General features: G+C 43.1%; 1 protein-coding gene across 4 annotated transcripts in view; it reads left to right on the top strand.

The window, feature by feature from the left end:
* The window catches only part of NSUN7 (NOP2/Sun RNA methyltransferase family member 7), a 56633-nt gene that overhangs the window by 33487 nt on the left and 7045 nt on the right, over positions 1-16101 (top strand). For all 4 annotated transcript variants that reach the window (XM_067531231.1, XM_067531232.1, XM_067531233.1 and 1 more), the window contains 3 exons: positions 3900-4043; positions 8652-8753; positions 13692-13809. In XM_067531231.1, the coding sequence (XP_067387332.1) occupies positions 3900-4043; positions 8652-8753; positions 13692-13809 (364 nt within the window). The remainder of the gene's footprint in view (positions 1-3899; positions 4044-8651; positions 8754-13691; positions 13810-16101) is intronic.

Genomic DNA, 16101 nt, shown 5'->3' with positions numbered 1-16101 from the left:
CAACTCCTGAAGCCTTTGCTGTGGCAAGGGACCGTCTAACCCTGTTGATACAGAGTTCCAGGGAGGGTCAGGCCCTGGCACCGATGGTGCCCCCAAGTGGAAGAGCATCATCGCTAGCTCCTTGCCTGGTACTGCGACAGCTTTCTGAGGGGAAACCCTCATTGACATATGTAAGATCTTGGCAACCTCTCCAGTACCGAGTGGTACGGCACCGCCCTGCCTCCGCAATGCAGCTTCTCATCAGACTCAGGAGTGGAATCATATTTCCCCCGCTGATGCAGCAGACCCCACTGCTCTCCAGGCCGCTCTTGTCACATCTCAGCACAGAGTTCTTTGGTACCCACAGGCACCTGGCCATCGTTCCATGGGGCCCACCCACCATTCAGTGGCCCTTTTGGAATCCTGGGGGTTCCCTCCTACCAGCACAAAGCCCCAGAGGGAAGTCCTGCATGTTCCTGTGGGTGCTGAGGAACCAACTGAGACTGCCTGTCCAATATTAGCCTTCTCTTCCTCCTCTCTGAATGAGGCCACAGTGGCACCCAGGACCTCCCCATCTGTGGCTAACCATAAGGCTTACCAGGACTTATTGAAATGGGTAGCTTTTAACCTAGGGGTCCAAGCGGAGGTGGTCAAGGAGGTGACACACAGCCTCCTGGACATTCTGTCACCAGCGGTCCCATCTAGAATGGCTCTACCACTGCATGATGCTATCATGGACGCAATTAAGACCCTGTGAGAAACCCCTGCCTCTCTCCCACTTATTGCAAAGTGCAAGGAGTGAAAATACTTTCACTGCCAAGGGATACGAATTTCTTTTTTTCACATTTCCCCTTTCCCAGGGTGGTTGTTGGTTGCGACAACCAATGAACAGGATTTATCGGGGCAGCCAGGTTCTACGCCTAAGGTAAAGCACTGTAAGAAGTTGGACCTCTTTGGGCGGAAGACATATTTGTCAGGGGGCCTTTAGCTCCATATAGTAAACCAGCAAGCCCTGTTGAGGCACTATGGCTTTAATATATGGGAGTCTCTGACAAAATGTAAGGAGTACTTCCCCAAGAATCCAGAAAGGAGTTTGCCTCCCTGATTGAGGAAGGACAGACTGGCTTGTGCCTCGCTGTAGGCGGTTTTTAGATGCCACTGACTCTGCAGTCAGATAAATGGCAACCGCAGTTGTGCTGCATAGGAGCTCTTGGTTGCAGTCCTCAAGGCTCCTTCAGGAAATGCAACAGACCATTCAGGACCTCCCTTTCAAGGGATCCTTGCTTTTCTCTGAAAATACTACCTAAACCTTGTCCTGTTTAGCTCATATGACCCCTGTTTGAATCTCGGGCAACATGCTTTCTGTTACACCTCTCCTGAAAAATAGCCTTCCTGGTGGCCATTACTTCAGCCAGGCAGATTTCAGAGATCTGAGCTCTCACTAAAGCTATGTCTATGCCGCTGTCAGATTGACTTATCTGGATCGATTGAGCGGTCAGTGAAGACCCGCTCAGTCGATCCAGAAATCAACATATTAAGACCACCTCCTCAAGTGGTGTAGCAGTGCGTCCCCGTCGGCGCAGTGCATTGAAGATGGAGCACATAATGAAAGCACAGAAGTTGACGGGAATTACGCAAGTTTTTTGCATAGTTTGCGTAACTCCGGTTGACTGCCGCCAAATTTCTGAGGTAAGTGTAGACAAGTCCTGAGGAACCTCTGTATGTAGTCTTTTTCAAGGACAAGATCCAGTTGTGACCGTACCATTCATTCCTTCCAAAAGTTGTCTCGCAATTCCATTGCAGTCAAGCTATTTTTCTGCCAGTGTTCTACCCTAAGCCACATGTGACTAGAGAGGAACAGCACCTCCTTTCAGTGGATGTTCAGTATGCCCTGCTCTTTTACATACAAAGAAACAAACCATTCCACAGGTCCACTCAGTTGTTCTTAGCGATAGCGCAAAGAATGAAAGGGCTCCCCATTTTTGCATAGAGCATCTTCTCGTGGATTACTTGATGTATCAGGGCATGTTATGATCTCATGACTATCCCACTGCTGGCTAACATGACAGCTCACTCTTCGAGGTCTCAAACCTCCTTTACCGCCTTTTTGGCACAAGTCCCAATTCAGGTTGCTGCCCTGCAGATCTCTTGGCTGTCGGTTCACATGTTCACAACGCACTGTGCCATTACACAGCAGGCCAGAGATGATGCTGGCTTTGGCCAGGCTGTGTTACAGTCAGCCTGTCCTTAATCTCCGACCCCACCTCCAACGCAACTGCTTGTGAGTCACCTACATTGGAATGGCCATGTGCAAACATTTGAAAAAAAAAAAAGTTACTAAAATTTCTGTAACTGTTGTTCTTCGAGATGTGCTGCACATGTCCATTCCAAAACCCGCCCTCCGACCTCTGTTTTGGAGGTGGTCGGCAAGAAGAAACTGAAGGGGAGCAGGATCGGCAGGGCCCTCTATACTGATGCTATGAGCGCACGACAGCAGGGGAGAGGGGCATTGGAGCTAACTTAACAGATACCATTAAGGGAAAAAATTCCAGCAATTGTGCTTGCAGCGTGCACACATCTACATTGGAATGGGCATGCAACACATCTCGAAGAAAAACAGTTACAGAAAGGTTAGTAACTGTTTTATTATGGGGCGTGAACACCAGGGAGGGTGAAGAGCTATTTAAACTAAAAGACAGTGTTGGCCCAGGAAGAAATGGATATAAACTGGCCATGAACAAATTCAGGCTGGAAATATGGAGACCGTTTCTAACCATCAGAGTGAGGTTCTGAAACTGCTTCCCAATAAAAGTTGTGGGAGCAAACAACTACACTCGTGTTGAGACAGCTGGACACATTTTATGAGTGCAATTGTGTGATGGGGTTGCTTGTGGTGATGTATGATGTGATGGGGTTTTTTTGTTTCCTTCCTTCTGAAACATCAGCGGTGGCAATGGCTGGAGATGGGACACTGGAGTGGGAGGGCCAGTGCCCTGAGATTGTACTGGGCATTCTCTCTCTCAGGTGCTTGGTTGGTTAGTTCTTGGAATTTTCCCCCAGGTCCTAGTGATAGTGACCTTAAGGCAATGGTGCCCTAACTTTTCCAGTTAGGTGTCCTTCTCTTACGAATAATAGAATCTGTCCGTGGCACTCCCTTTCCCCCATTACTGCATAGTTGGCTCAGCAGAAGAGCTTAGGCTGAAGGCAGAGCTGGCAGTGGAGAGGGAATGAGGGCAGAGCTGGTCTAGGGATGGGGCTGAGGCAGGAGTCTCAGCTGGGGGACTGAGGACAGAGCTGGGAGCAGAGCTGCGGCTGGGGGTGGGAGCTAGGAATGGGATCAGTGGCAGAGCTGTGCTGGGTGGTGCTCCCTCCTGCCTCCCGTGGGGGCTGGCCTGGGCCCACTGTGCCCCTCCCAAACTTTCTTCCACATCCACAGTTTGGGGACCACTGCCTGAAGGTGTTTTCACCTTCCTCTGTAGCCTGCGTTGCTTGCCAGGATCATCTGGGTATATCTCACTTAATGAAGTCCCTGCCCTTGCAGGGGCCTCAGGCAGTGGTGCCTCTTAATCCCTCCTATCCTCTGTCTAAACATAATAGGTTAGTTTCCTGAGACTTGTGATTTCTTGGTCTAATTTCAGTTGCTCCTTCTGGCCTTAAATTATGACTCTGTTCCCTCCAGGGGGCCTATCTAGAGCCTTGTAGAGAGAATGCAATATGAAAAATCTGGTAACTGATAAGAAACTGCATTAATTGTTAAAAGAATGAATTAAATGAATTAAAAGTGTTCATATTTTAATATTTTATGGTAGACACTGTCCTCAGTGAAATTAGCATAATGCTAATAGGGTTTCTGCTTGATTATATTAAAATTTTACTGTATTACTTTCATATTAAGCTTTCAGTGTTTGCTTGTTTTTCAGATATTGAGCTACTACATGAGGAATTTACTGAGATTGAACCAACCGATCAGATATTGCAAAAGGCTAAAGTTATTCTGCTGCTACCTCGGTGCTCGGGATTGGGTGTTAGTAATCCAATAGAATTTATTCTAAATGAACATGAAGGTAATTTTGAAACTATAATTAAATTTAAACAAAATGAAAACAAAATTGGTTGATTGTTAGCTCTCTGTGGCAGGGACAATTTTTGTTTCTGCGATGCCAAACACAATTGTCCTGTTTCTTGACTGGAAGTCACAGGTACTACAATGATACGAATAATAGTAACATTCATACTTTTACTTTTTATTTCAGCTAACAAAACTAAAAATTCTATGAACAATACATTGACTACTTCTACATGTATAAATGCAAAATACTATATAAATACAATGGGACAGTTGCACAACTAAAATTGCAAAGACAGATGAATGCTGATTTACTGGAAGCTGTAGGGGGACATCTGAAAATTAGGAATGTTGGAATTTTTGAAAAGTGGAATTTCAGAAAATTCTAATTTTGGCACTGTTACTTAATTTTGGTTAATTAAAATTCCAGTTTAGTCAGTAATTGCAAAAAATCAGTTTCCAACAGCAGTGTTATCTTAGCTGCACTTCATACTGGCCAAATAAACTTTTCTTAAAATATCTCTGGTATCTTTAGTACTCCGATAAATTAGGCAGAACAGCTACTCTGTAGAGATATGTTAAGCCATATGTTTAAGATTGTTTTTTATTCTGGGTCAAAATTTATCCCTAATTACAGAAACCTAATTATTTTTAATATCCTGATTTTGTTTCAGTATCAATCTTGTTTTACAATACTATATATACAGCATGTGATGCACAATTTTCACTTTGAGGTTGGTAATTTACTCATTCCTGTTAATAGGGATATGAAGCTGTCACTATGGTCATATATCACAGAACTGTGAATGTTGACATTTATATGGACTCAGTTTGTTAGTTTGCTTTGATCTAGTCCTCTTTGAAAGGGGACTAGATCAAAGCAAATAAACTGTTTATGCGTAGCAGCAGAGACCATATGAACAATTTTTTAGTTTGCTTTGATCGGTTACCTCCCTCTCCTCCCCATTAACCCATATATTCCTCTTTGCCTTTTGCCTCCCTGCCCCTCCCCCGGACTTCTGCTCCCATCCAATACCCCTAGCTCCCCTGCTCCACTTCCACATCTAACATCCCCTCTGCCTCCCCCTAGCCCTGCCTTTGTCTCTCCAACTTACACTCTGACTCCCTCCTCCCCACACACACCTCTCTCCGCAGTGCAGAGCCTAGAAGGGGCAGGGCTGAGTCTTTGCCCTTCCCACATCCTCTGGCTTACCCTATGGTGTCAGCTCCCATTTTCAGCCTCTTTTCCTCCTGTAGGACCCCCCAGTCCGCCCCCATCTCTTGATCCCTGACTCCCTTTCCAGTCTGTCTCCCTAGCCTGTTACTGGGGCCTGCTGCCTGGCTTCATGCTTCACTGGCAGATCCTAGGTTCTGATACCCTGCTGTAAGAAAGGCCTTTCATCCCATCAGGAAGCAAGAGGCAGTGCCATACCCAGTTGCTCAGCAGAGATCAGCTTAACCCTGCCGTGTCCCATCCTGACCATTCCTTGTCTAGCAATAGCCTGGGGAGAGAGATGGGAGAAGGGATTGTGGGAACTGGCGAAAGAGCAGGGTTGAGGATCAGGTAGGTTGGGAGCAGCAGGGATACGGAGCTCAAGGACCCTAGGACCTGGAAGGGGGAAAGAAGGCAGAGAATGGAAGCTATCACTGCAGGGGACCTGGGGGACGAAGAGGGCAGAGACTCAGCCCTGCCCCTTTTAGGAGCTTTGCACTGGGAAGAGGGGTCTGATGGGAGAGGGAGTCAGAGTGGAAGGGCAGCCCCCCTCAAGGCCCCACATAATTCAAGTACTGATTAACAGTTTGCTTTGATCTAATCCTATTTCAAAGAAGACTAGATCAAAATGAACTAATGAACTGTTAATGTGTGGCAGCAGTGCAGCTTGCTATCCACTGAAGGTAGGACAAGAAGTAATGGTCTTAATCTGTTGCAAGGGAGATTTAGGTTAGATATTAGGGAAACCTTTCTAACTGTAAGGGTGATTAAGATCTGGAATAGGTTTCCAGGAAGATCATGAGGTCTCCATCATTGGAAGCTTTTAAAAACAAGTTAGACAAACACCTGTTGGGGATGGTCTGTGTTTACTTGATCCTGCCACAGTGCAGAGGGCTGGACTTGATCACTTCTCAAGGTCCCTTCCATCCCTGCGTTTCTATGATTCTTTGGCCACAGTATGAAATTACCTATTTGTTACTGTAACTGTGCTGTGAATTATGCATAATTCTACCCTGACAAAACCTTATCCCCAGTTATTGAGGACATGGATGTGAAAAATAAATTTTATTTTCTTAAGAGTCTATCTGCTACTGCACTTATGATGTCAAGTGGGGAATTAATCTTTGTTTATTATATCAAAATTGGCTAGTGTAGAAACGATTGTTAAAAGGAGGTTTACAACTCTTGAGATCAGCAGGAGGGCTGAGTGAATAATTGACTGTTTGGTTCAGGGGCCAAACAAAAATAAAAAATTAGTTTCAAACTGAAACTGATTTTTTTCCCCTTTCACTGAAACTCAAAACATAAACTTCATTTGGGTTGAACAAAACATTTGGGATGTCAATTCATAACAGCATTTTTAAAAGAAATGTCAAAAGGGTCAATTAGAAAATGTCGAAACAAAATGTTCTCACATTTTTTAATTTTTTTTTTTGGCTGAAACTATTCACCAAATTTGACTTGAATTCGTGAATAGTTTCAATGCCCCGAAACATGCATTTGTTGGCAAACTTACTATTCATTGAAAAGTTTTTTCCTAGTACAAACTAGCAGAAGGGAAAAAATAACTCTTAAATGAAACAGAAGACTATTAATTATGTGCCTATCCTTTTTTAAAAAAAAAAAAAGCAATGAAAAATATAGGAAAATCCAATTGAACAGTACTGTATTCGAACAGAATCTGGGGTTTTTGAGGTACTTCATATAACTCGTCAGGTGGAATCAGCTAATATTTAAATCTAGTCCTTATTCTGACGAGTTATAAAGTACCTAACTTTCAACATTATGGTTGTGACAAAAATAAAGGCTAGAAAACTCAGAATAATCTGCTGAGACGAAGCTGCTGTCATTTTTCAAACCGTCTCTTCTCTCATCTGCATTTTGCAACTAGCTAGATCTTTTCTCTGCCTGTTCTTTCTTTCAGTGGAAGATTCCTTCATATTCCCTATCAAGTCTATAATATACCTCAGTGAATTACTAATACTTATTGAAAGGGGACAGGGAACTAAAGAGTCAAAATTAACACAATTTGAAATTAAATCTCTTTTAGCAGAAGCAAGGGTTAAAACTTGCTTATGCGGTGAGGAAGAACTGCAAGGAAGCCCAGAGGGGATGTAGACACATTTCGGTATAATAGAGTGCTTTCTATTTCTGTTAGCTCACTAGTAATCATATCATGAGATATGAAACCTTCAATCGTGAGTTTACTTAGTTGAGGTTATTACCTCAGACAGGGAGCACTATCAGATTATTTAAATATACCTTAACTCTTGTGCCTGGGTTTGGATTTTTTGTTTCAATTTATTTTCAGTTTTTTACTTTCCACAATGTGTATGTCATACTTCACTACAAAACAAAACGTGGGGACATTTAAATGTGACTAAAGAATTTTTTTTATCTTTTCAGCCTTTGTGGTTAAGGCTCAAGATTTATGGCTCAAAACCCTTTTCAGTGGGAGTTAAGAGTGTGCTCGGTGTTTTACAGGACTATGTATAATGGGAGAGATATTTAACCAGAGAAACTAAACAAACAAACAAGCTTTTTTGCTTAGCTCTGGTTTGCATTTGAAAATTCAGGCAGTACAAGAAGGAAACAAGCATTGTGGCAATGCTCTTGATCACACTACAGGATTAGGAGACCAATTAGAAATCTAAGAATAGTTTCAAGTCAATTAAATAAGTTTATGAAGTTGAGCATTATTCTAATTGAGTGTTGACCGTATGTTGTATATTTTACAAAATAAATGTCTATAAATACACACAACACTTGTTTCAAGATTTAAGATATCAAGCATTTTTCATTTTCAGTTGACCATATCCCCTTATGGACTAAACATTTAAATGATTTTAGTGGATTTACTGTACAATTTTTTTTTAAATATTGAGAAATAACAGATGTAGTAACATTTTACATATAGACCGAATAACTAGGAGGGAAAAAGTAATCATATAGGCACCCTTGGGCCTTGCAGTTCACGTCTGCTTTCACTACATTAACAGTAATCAGGTCTGTTTGAGAATTTTCAGTAAATATAAATGGATTATAAAATACTGACATGCATTTTAAATGTAACAATAAATGACTATAATAATAAATGTCACTGTTCACACAGTCTCACCTTCTAATCAACGTTTGTGAATAGGCCTCATCTACCCTAACTGAATTGACTTTGTTAGCACTAGTCCTCCCCATTGTTATGTTCCTTACCCTTGGATGTATATATACCCCCTATCTGTGTTTTCCATTTCATGCATGTGACGAAGTGGGTTGTAGCCCACGAAAGCTTATGCCTGCAGAAATGTATTAGTCTTTCAGGTGCTACAGGATTCTCAATTTCTTTGTTTTTGTTTTTTAAATAAATGACTGTTCTTGTTTTAATAACTGTACATTCAGATGCAGGATTGCTGAGAGACCTTTCTCAAGGATCAGTAGCTGAAAATAAACTCCATGATCTTGCTGAGCAGCAACTTCAGGAGTTAATGCACGCAATGCGATGTAAGTCTGTTTGCACTCAAGTTTGCAAAAGCTCAATGATAATTTGATACAATATATATTAAAGAAAAATACTGCTTACTAATAAATGTTCAACAGTAAATATGTACCAAAGTAATGTCCACCTCATATAATCTACCTTGAATAAATTTACTACCTCAGTTCCCTTCTCTAAGAGGTATAAAGTGCTTCCTCCTTACCTGTATCATGCACTGAAGTTAGACAAGAACATAAAAGCTGCTAAAACAGCCAGTAAGGTTAGGATCCTTTCCCTGTTACCAGCTGTAGTGGTAAAGTGATGTAATTATAGGTAAAATTTTCTAAAGCATTTAATTCCCTTTGACTTTTAGTGGGACTTAGATGCTTTTGAAAATGCTACTTTGTAAAGAAAAATGAAATTTGTGGACAAAGCTCCAGATTTTGAAAAATATTTAGGCATCTAACTCCCATTGAAATCAGTGTGTCTTAGGTACCTAAATACCTTTGAGGATCTGGATCAAAGAGTCCAGAGAAATTAAAAAAGGCTCATATGCTGGTAAAAAGAAGCATATGTTATATGTGGGTGACTTTGTATTTTACTGCTGCCCGACTAATGTCAAGCTATCCTGCAAACACTTAAGCATAGAAATAACTTTTTAAGTATGAGACTAACTTTCCAGAGTACTCACGTAGAAGTGTTGGCAGGCTTGGACTATTAGTGCGTGAACAAAGTAATGAGGGCACTCTAGACACTAAGGATATGGAAATATTCAAGCTAAGGAAAAATATCCAAAACATTATTTAGTTGGAGGGAAAGTCCTGGAAAGCAGAAAGAGACCTACGGGTGAACTTCAGGGCAGGGACCATCTTTTTTGTTCTGTAGTCATACAGTGCTTAGCCCAATGGGGTTGTGGCCCATGATTAAGGCCTATGCGACAGGGCCTATCACAGTATAGCTACAGCACCGTGACTGTCAGTGTAATCCCATAGTGTTAGATGCAGCCTATGATGATGGAAGGAATTTTTCTGTTGCTATAGGAACACCGTCCCCCCTCATCATGGTAGTCAAGTCATGGTAGTTAGGTTGACAGAATCATTCTTTTGTTGACCTAACTGTGTTTACATCAGGGGTTAGGTCAGCATAGCAGTGGTGCTCTGGAGTGTAGCTTTTTCACACTCCCTGAGCACTGTACCTATGTCTACCTAAAGTTTAAGTGTAGGGCTCCTAGGTGCTGTGGTAGTACAAATAAATAATTAACCACACATTAAATATGCATTTGCAGTGTGATACAACAGCCATGCCGAGACACCACATTTGTTTCTTTGTTGTTCTGGTGCAACAGCACCTGGAAGACAGACTTCAGTTCATGGGATCTTTAAAGTTCTAGCACTACCTGCATTGTCCCCCCTCTCCTGTTCCAGGAGACATGAACAGGGGATCCCTGTCCCAGTGCTGAACCCTGGTTGCCATACCATCCTTTAAGCACTGTAGGTAGCCAGCCTATAGTACGACAGCTTTGAGGCTACAGTCATGCTGGGAACTTTGTCTGGGGGCTCAGTTATGGCCCCAGGATTGGAAAGGCTGGAAAAAAATGGATTAATTCCATCTTTGAGCTATCCCATCCCCTCCCCTCCCCCGTTATTAGCAATGTAAGCACAGCTCACACACAGGCCTGGTGCCTAAGTCTGCAAATATTTGAAATAAAAAAGAGAAATTATTTAGGTCAGTGTTTCTCAATTGGTGTTCTTCCGCGGGAACACTGTTAGGGTTCCGTGAGCAGCGGTTCACCGTGCTGCCGAAAAAGGGAAGATGTCTCGGATTTTCCGGCGGAGGGTATCCAGTGTAAGTGTAATTTAAGTGAGAAATGCTGACCTTTGCTTATTTCGACATTTGAAGACTGCTAAGTGTTTGGGGGGGGGGTTCCGCAATTAGTTATAGAGTTCAAAAGGGTTCCATGGCTAAATTTAATTGAGAAACACTGATTTAGGTTAATATATGTGGGTATTATTGTATGTAATAGGATGACATTTGAAAAGGAAAAATGTAACCTCAATAGCAATAAAATCTTCCTGAAATGCGATGTATTACAGTGTGGCATAACAGGAAAATGTGCTGGCAACTCCATTAATTTGAAAATTTAAAATACACTGGACAGATTTCTAAAAGACTATCTTGCATGAGGGAGGGAGATGGAAAGGATGATTTAATATCTTTTCTAGGCCACTTCTTTGATCTGATCATTAACTGAATATTTCTGGATATTGTTCAGTATTCATTTTAATAGTGTTTGATAACTTCAAGTGCTTGCTCATGTCCATTCCACTATAGGTGTGTGCACGCCTCTGTGAACAGTTACCTGGAACGTTTTTCCCCTTAGTAGGTCCCATAGGGCCAGCTCTGGTGCCCTCTGGAGCCCCACGCACATGCCACAGTATATGAGGTGCTGCCGGCCCTGTGCCCCCTCAGTTCATTTTTCCTGCCCGTGATGGTTGCTGGAACTAGCTTGCTCTCAGCAAGTACTATTCCCCTTGTTTGTACTTGTTTGATATTCTAAGTTTAGTTCTGTTCAAGGTACTTCCTCATCCCCAAGGCGAAGGGGGGGTCTGAAATCCATATTAAACCTGCATCGTTTAAACAAATATGTCAAACAACTCAGGTTTCGCATGGTCTCCCTAGCCTCTATAATCCGTTCCCTGGATCCAGGAGACTGGTATGCCACACTCGATCTCAAGAACGCAGATGTTCATATGTCTATCTTCCCCAGCCACAGGCGTTTTTGCCATTTCATGGTGGCTGGCTCCCACTACCAGTTTACAGTCCTGCTCTTTGGCACCCAGGGTGTTTACGAAGTGCATGGCGGTAGTGGCTGCCCACCTGAGATGAAAAGGTGTGCAAACTTTTCCTTGCCTAGACAATTGGCTGATCAGAGGCAGGTCCAGGTCCGAAGTGCAGGACAGCATGACCCTCACGCCATGTGCTGCAGGCTGGAGCTACTCATAAATTAACAGACATCCACATTAACCCCAGTGCAACGAATAGAGTTCATTGGTGCTACCCTGGACACCTCCCAGGCCAGAGCCTTCCTGCCTCAGCCATGTTTTGAGGCAATGGTCTCTATCATCTCCCAGCTGCACCGATGCCCCATGACAACAGCCAGCTGCTGCCTACAGCTGTTAGGCCACATGGCAGCCTGCATATCCGTAGTGAGACTAGCTTGCCTGAGGCTCAGATCACTTCAGGCATGATTGGCCTTGGCATATGTTCCGAACAGACATCGCTCCAGCCTGGCCAAGACAGCACTGGTTCAACATGCTGCTGGACCTTTCGATCATCCCACCCCTGGAACTCCCGAGGCGGCACGACCTTCTAGCCCAGGACCATGGTCACCTGTTGCACCTGGACCTGGACTCCCTGCACCTCACAGCTTGGAGGCTCTGTGGCTGACAGAGGGAGAGAGCCTGCTCGGTGCAGGTCCAGCAAGTCCTGCTTGGCAGCAGGAAGCTTTCTACACAGGTTGTGTATCGGGCTAAATGGAGGTGGTTTACCTGTTGGGCGGAGTCCCGGGGTATTCTGCCCAGCCACTCGCCTATACAGGCGATCCTGGAGTACCTGCTCCAGCTAAAGCTCCAGGGTCTGGCGCTGGTCTTGTTGAAGGTTCACGTGGCAGCCATTTCGGCCTTTCATTAGCCACTAGAGGGGAGCTCGCTGTTCTCCCATCCCATGTCGGTCAGATTCCTCAAGGAGGTGGAGAGGCTTTATCTGCAGGTCTGTGACCTGGTGCCTCCCTGGGATCTCAACCTGGTCCTCTCGAGACTCACGGGGGCCCCCCCCCCTTTGAACCCATGGTTTCATGCCATCTGCTCATGCTTTCATGGAAGGTAGCCTTTCTGGTGGCCATTACCTCAGCTAGGAAGGTCTCCAAGATTAGGGCCTTGACCTCAGAGCCCACTTATACAGTGTTCAAGGTTCAGCTGAGGCCACATCCAGCTTCCTACCCAAGGTGGTTTCCCAATTTCATTGTAATCAAGACATTTTTTTCCCAAGCCTCACGGTTCGGAGAAGGAGAGGAGATGACACTCGGTGGACATGAGACGAGCCCTGGTCTTCTACATCGAGCATACAAAGCCATTCTAGAAATCGACACAGCTCTTCGTTGCAGTGGCCAACCGGATGAAAGGCTCACCTGTCTCCACCCAGTGCATCTCCTTGTGGATTACAACATGCATCAAGTTCTGCTACAAGCAGTGTGCCGCTTTTGGGAACCATCACAGCACACTCAACCACAGCTCAAGCCTCATCTACAGCCTTCCTGGAGAGGGTGCCCCTGCAGGACATCTGCAAAGCCGCCACCTGGTTGTCCGTGCATACCTTAACGTCCAACTACGCCATCGTCCAGCAGGCGAGCAAGGACGCGGGATTCGGCAGAGCGATGCTGAGGGCAGCTCACTGGTAATTCCAACCCACCTCCAAAGGTATTGCTTGTTAGTCACCTATAGTGGAGTGGACATGAGCAATCACTCGAAGAAGAAAACAAGGTTACTTACTGGTAACTGATGTTCTTTGAAATGTGTTGCTCATGTCCATTCCATAACCCACCCTCCATTCTTGCTGCTGCAGTTGGCAGAAAGAAGGGACTGAGGGGGCGTAGGGCCGGCAGCACCTCATATACCGTGGCATGTGCGCGGGGTTTCAGGGGGCGCCAGAGCCAGCCCTATGGGATCTGCTAAGGGGAAAAAAGTTCCAGGTAACCATGCACGGAGGTGTGCACACACCTATAGTGGAATGGACATGAGCAACACATCTCGAAGAACATCAGTTACTGGTAAGTAACCTTGTTTTTCCAATGATTTTCATAACAATTGAAACAGAAGTATGTTTTAGAATATTGTATATTTGAATTTAATTGCATTCCTTATTCCAAAAATGGTAAACTAGAAAAATATTTTGTTGCATGTTTCTAGTTAATAAAGTGCAAGCCATTGTCTACTGCACTTGTTCCGTTTACCCAGAGGAAAATGAAGCAGTAGTGAACAAAGCACTGGAATCTGGAGTGGAAGGAAGTAAAGTACAACCTTATAGGTACGGAATAAATAATCCTTTCTGAAGAAGATGAAAAAATATGGGAATTAGATACATTTTTCCATTTTTTAACTTTGCTCAGTTGTATTGGCTGAACCTTTACCATAGATGTATATTGTATGGACTTACGAAGATTATTTCTTAAATCTAAATGATGAATAAGTAAAGGTGGCTTCTGCTGTCTTCTTTCCCTCCCAGAACCATAAATAACTATCTGTCGTTCTTTATAAATAAGCATTCCAATTTATGTGGCATGTGTTTAATGAATTCGCATCGTAGGTAGGAATCTACGCTGATTTTATCTTCCAAGGATGTCCATTTCAAAACATAGGACCCAATTGTCTGGTCTGCTTCTATGAAGCTGGGAAGCTACCGGGCTTCCGCTGATGTCCTGAGATCCCCATAGACCATGAGACTCCTGTAGGTTTAGAGGGCTGTTTTCCCTTTCCTGTCTCAAGGACATAGTGAGACTCTCCAACTCCTGCTCCCTGGTAGGATGATTCAAATGAAAACAGTCTAAATTCTGTCCCCTACATTTTTTTTCCTGCATAGGTGAGAACTGAACACATAAAGTATACTGGTTAAAATATAGTAGTCATGAATTAAACTATATGTTGATTTGTACGTGTTGTAAGTCAGCTTCAGAGCATGATTTTAGATGTAGCTCAACTTTTATTCTAGCAAATCTACTGCAATATTAGAACATCTAATAAGGCTTTTATTTTACCATATTCTATATGGTGTGCAATGACAAGGGTTGTCCTTGGTTTAATCCTAAAGTTGTCTGTTGTATTGTTTACCTAATGATAATTTAGAGATGAGTGTCAAATATGTGATTTAGTAGATTTGTCTTTTTGGTAATCCAAAAAATTGGCAAAAATAATACAATTTCTTATTCACACAAACCAAATGTTGGCCATATTTTAGTGAGGATTTTTACCTCTCAGAATCATGTTTTTATTCTAAACCATCACCCCTCAATCTCCTTTGTGTCATGGCAATGTTTAGTATTTTTCTGCCACCTGCCATTCCTTTTGGTGATTTGGAAATGCAAAATATGCTGCTCTCAGATTGCTGATCTGATCCCACAGTGCCTCACTGATCAGCATTCTGGCAGAGTGGGGAGTAGAGTATTACTGGAAGGGAAGAGGGAACGAGGCGATAGTGAACTGGTGGCATAGGAGTACTGCTTTTTTCACTACTGACAGGATCAGGGAGAAAAGTAGGTTAAACTGCATCAGAATGAAGGTTTGAGACCAGAGAACTTGGGCAGAAGCTTGTCAGATAGTAATTAGAAGATCAAACAACAAAAGTAGCAACTCATTTTTTAAATGAGTTGTGGCGTTAAGCTTCAGTGTGTAAAGTCATTCAAGTTACACAAGTTTAAACCTTGCCTTCTTTGCTATAAGAGAAAAGGCAAGGGATGCTACTTTTCTAATGGCGAAGTAGAGTGAGGCCACATTTCCAGCCTTGATTATCCTAGGCATTCCAAAGAGTACTTGCTAAGAGCCTGTCTACTCTAGCAGTATGTATAATGTTAGAAAACATGTTAAGTACAAAATATACAATAGTACTTAGCATTCAGGTTAGACAGGGCCCATCATGATTGAAAGTTTTAGATAGTCATGGTCAACCCTAATGGAGGTGATTTTAAACACAGCGATCCTTATCTGTTGTATTTTACATCGTTAGTTAAGACGTTAGAACATGATACATTTTTCCATTCCTCAGAACTAGCCTATATTAAGAGGCATGGGGTCAGTGGCATACGGGACCAAAAAACCAACATGGTCCTCAAGCTTTTAGATTGATTGATTTTTGTTTCTTTGAGCGTTGAAGGGCTATGAAGTCTGCCACTTCTTGTCCTTGAATGAGGTATTCATTTGTGGGGAATAGATGACTTTGAATCACTTTGGACACATACATCTGTAGCGGTGTTCCTTGCTATAAAGCCATATTGTGACAAAATGAGACTTAAGTGTCAAAAAACCAAACTTGCTCTGCTGCAGAACAGCCAACTCCAATGATCAGCTGAGAGAGAACTTACAGTTGGAGGGGAACAGGTTATGCTAATCTAACAGCCCAATATCTGACCTGTTGCTAAATCTACTCAGATCTTGTCCGTGCTGAGCAGCAAAATAATCTCTCCTTTTGGAAAATTTGTACTGAGAACAAAAGTGAAAGGAAGAGTTACAAAGATTTCTGATTGGGGCTGATCATTGATCTAGGGACAGTGAGTTTACTCAAAATTTAATTTCCTCCTAACAAAAGATTCAAGGATTCAGGAAACCT

Source organism: Emydura macquarii, unplaced genomic scaffold (genome assembly GCF_026122565.2).
Source record: "Emydura macquarii macquarii isolate MOO-44397 ecotype Brisbane River unplaced genomic scaffold, CSIRO-AGI_Emac_v2 contig_3128, whole genome shotgun sequence".
Taxonomy (NCBI): Eukaryota; Metazoa; Chordata; order Testudines; family Chelidae; genus Emydura; species Emydura macquarii.
The sequence above is the reverse complement of the archived record's forward strand: the minus strand, read 5'-3'. Positions and strand labels throughout refer to the sequence as shown.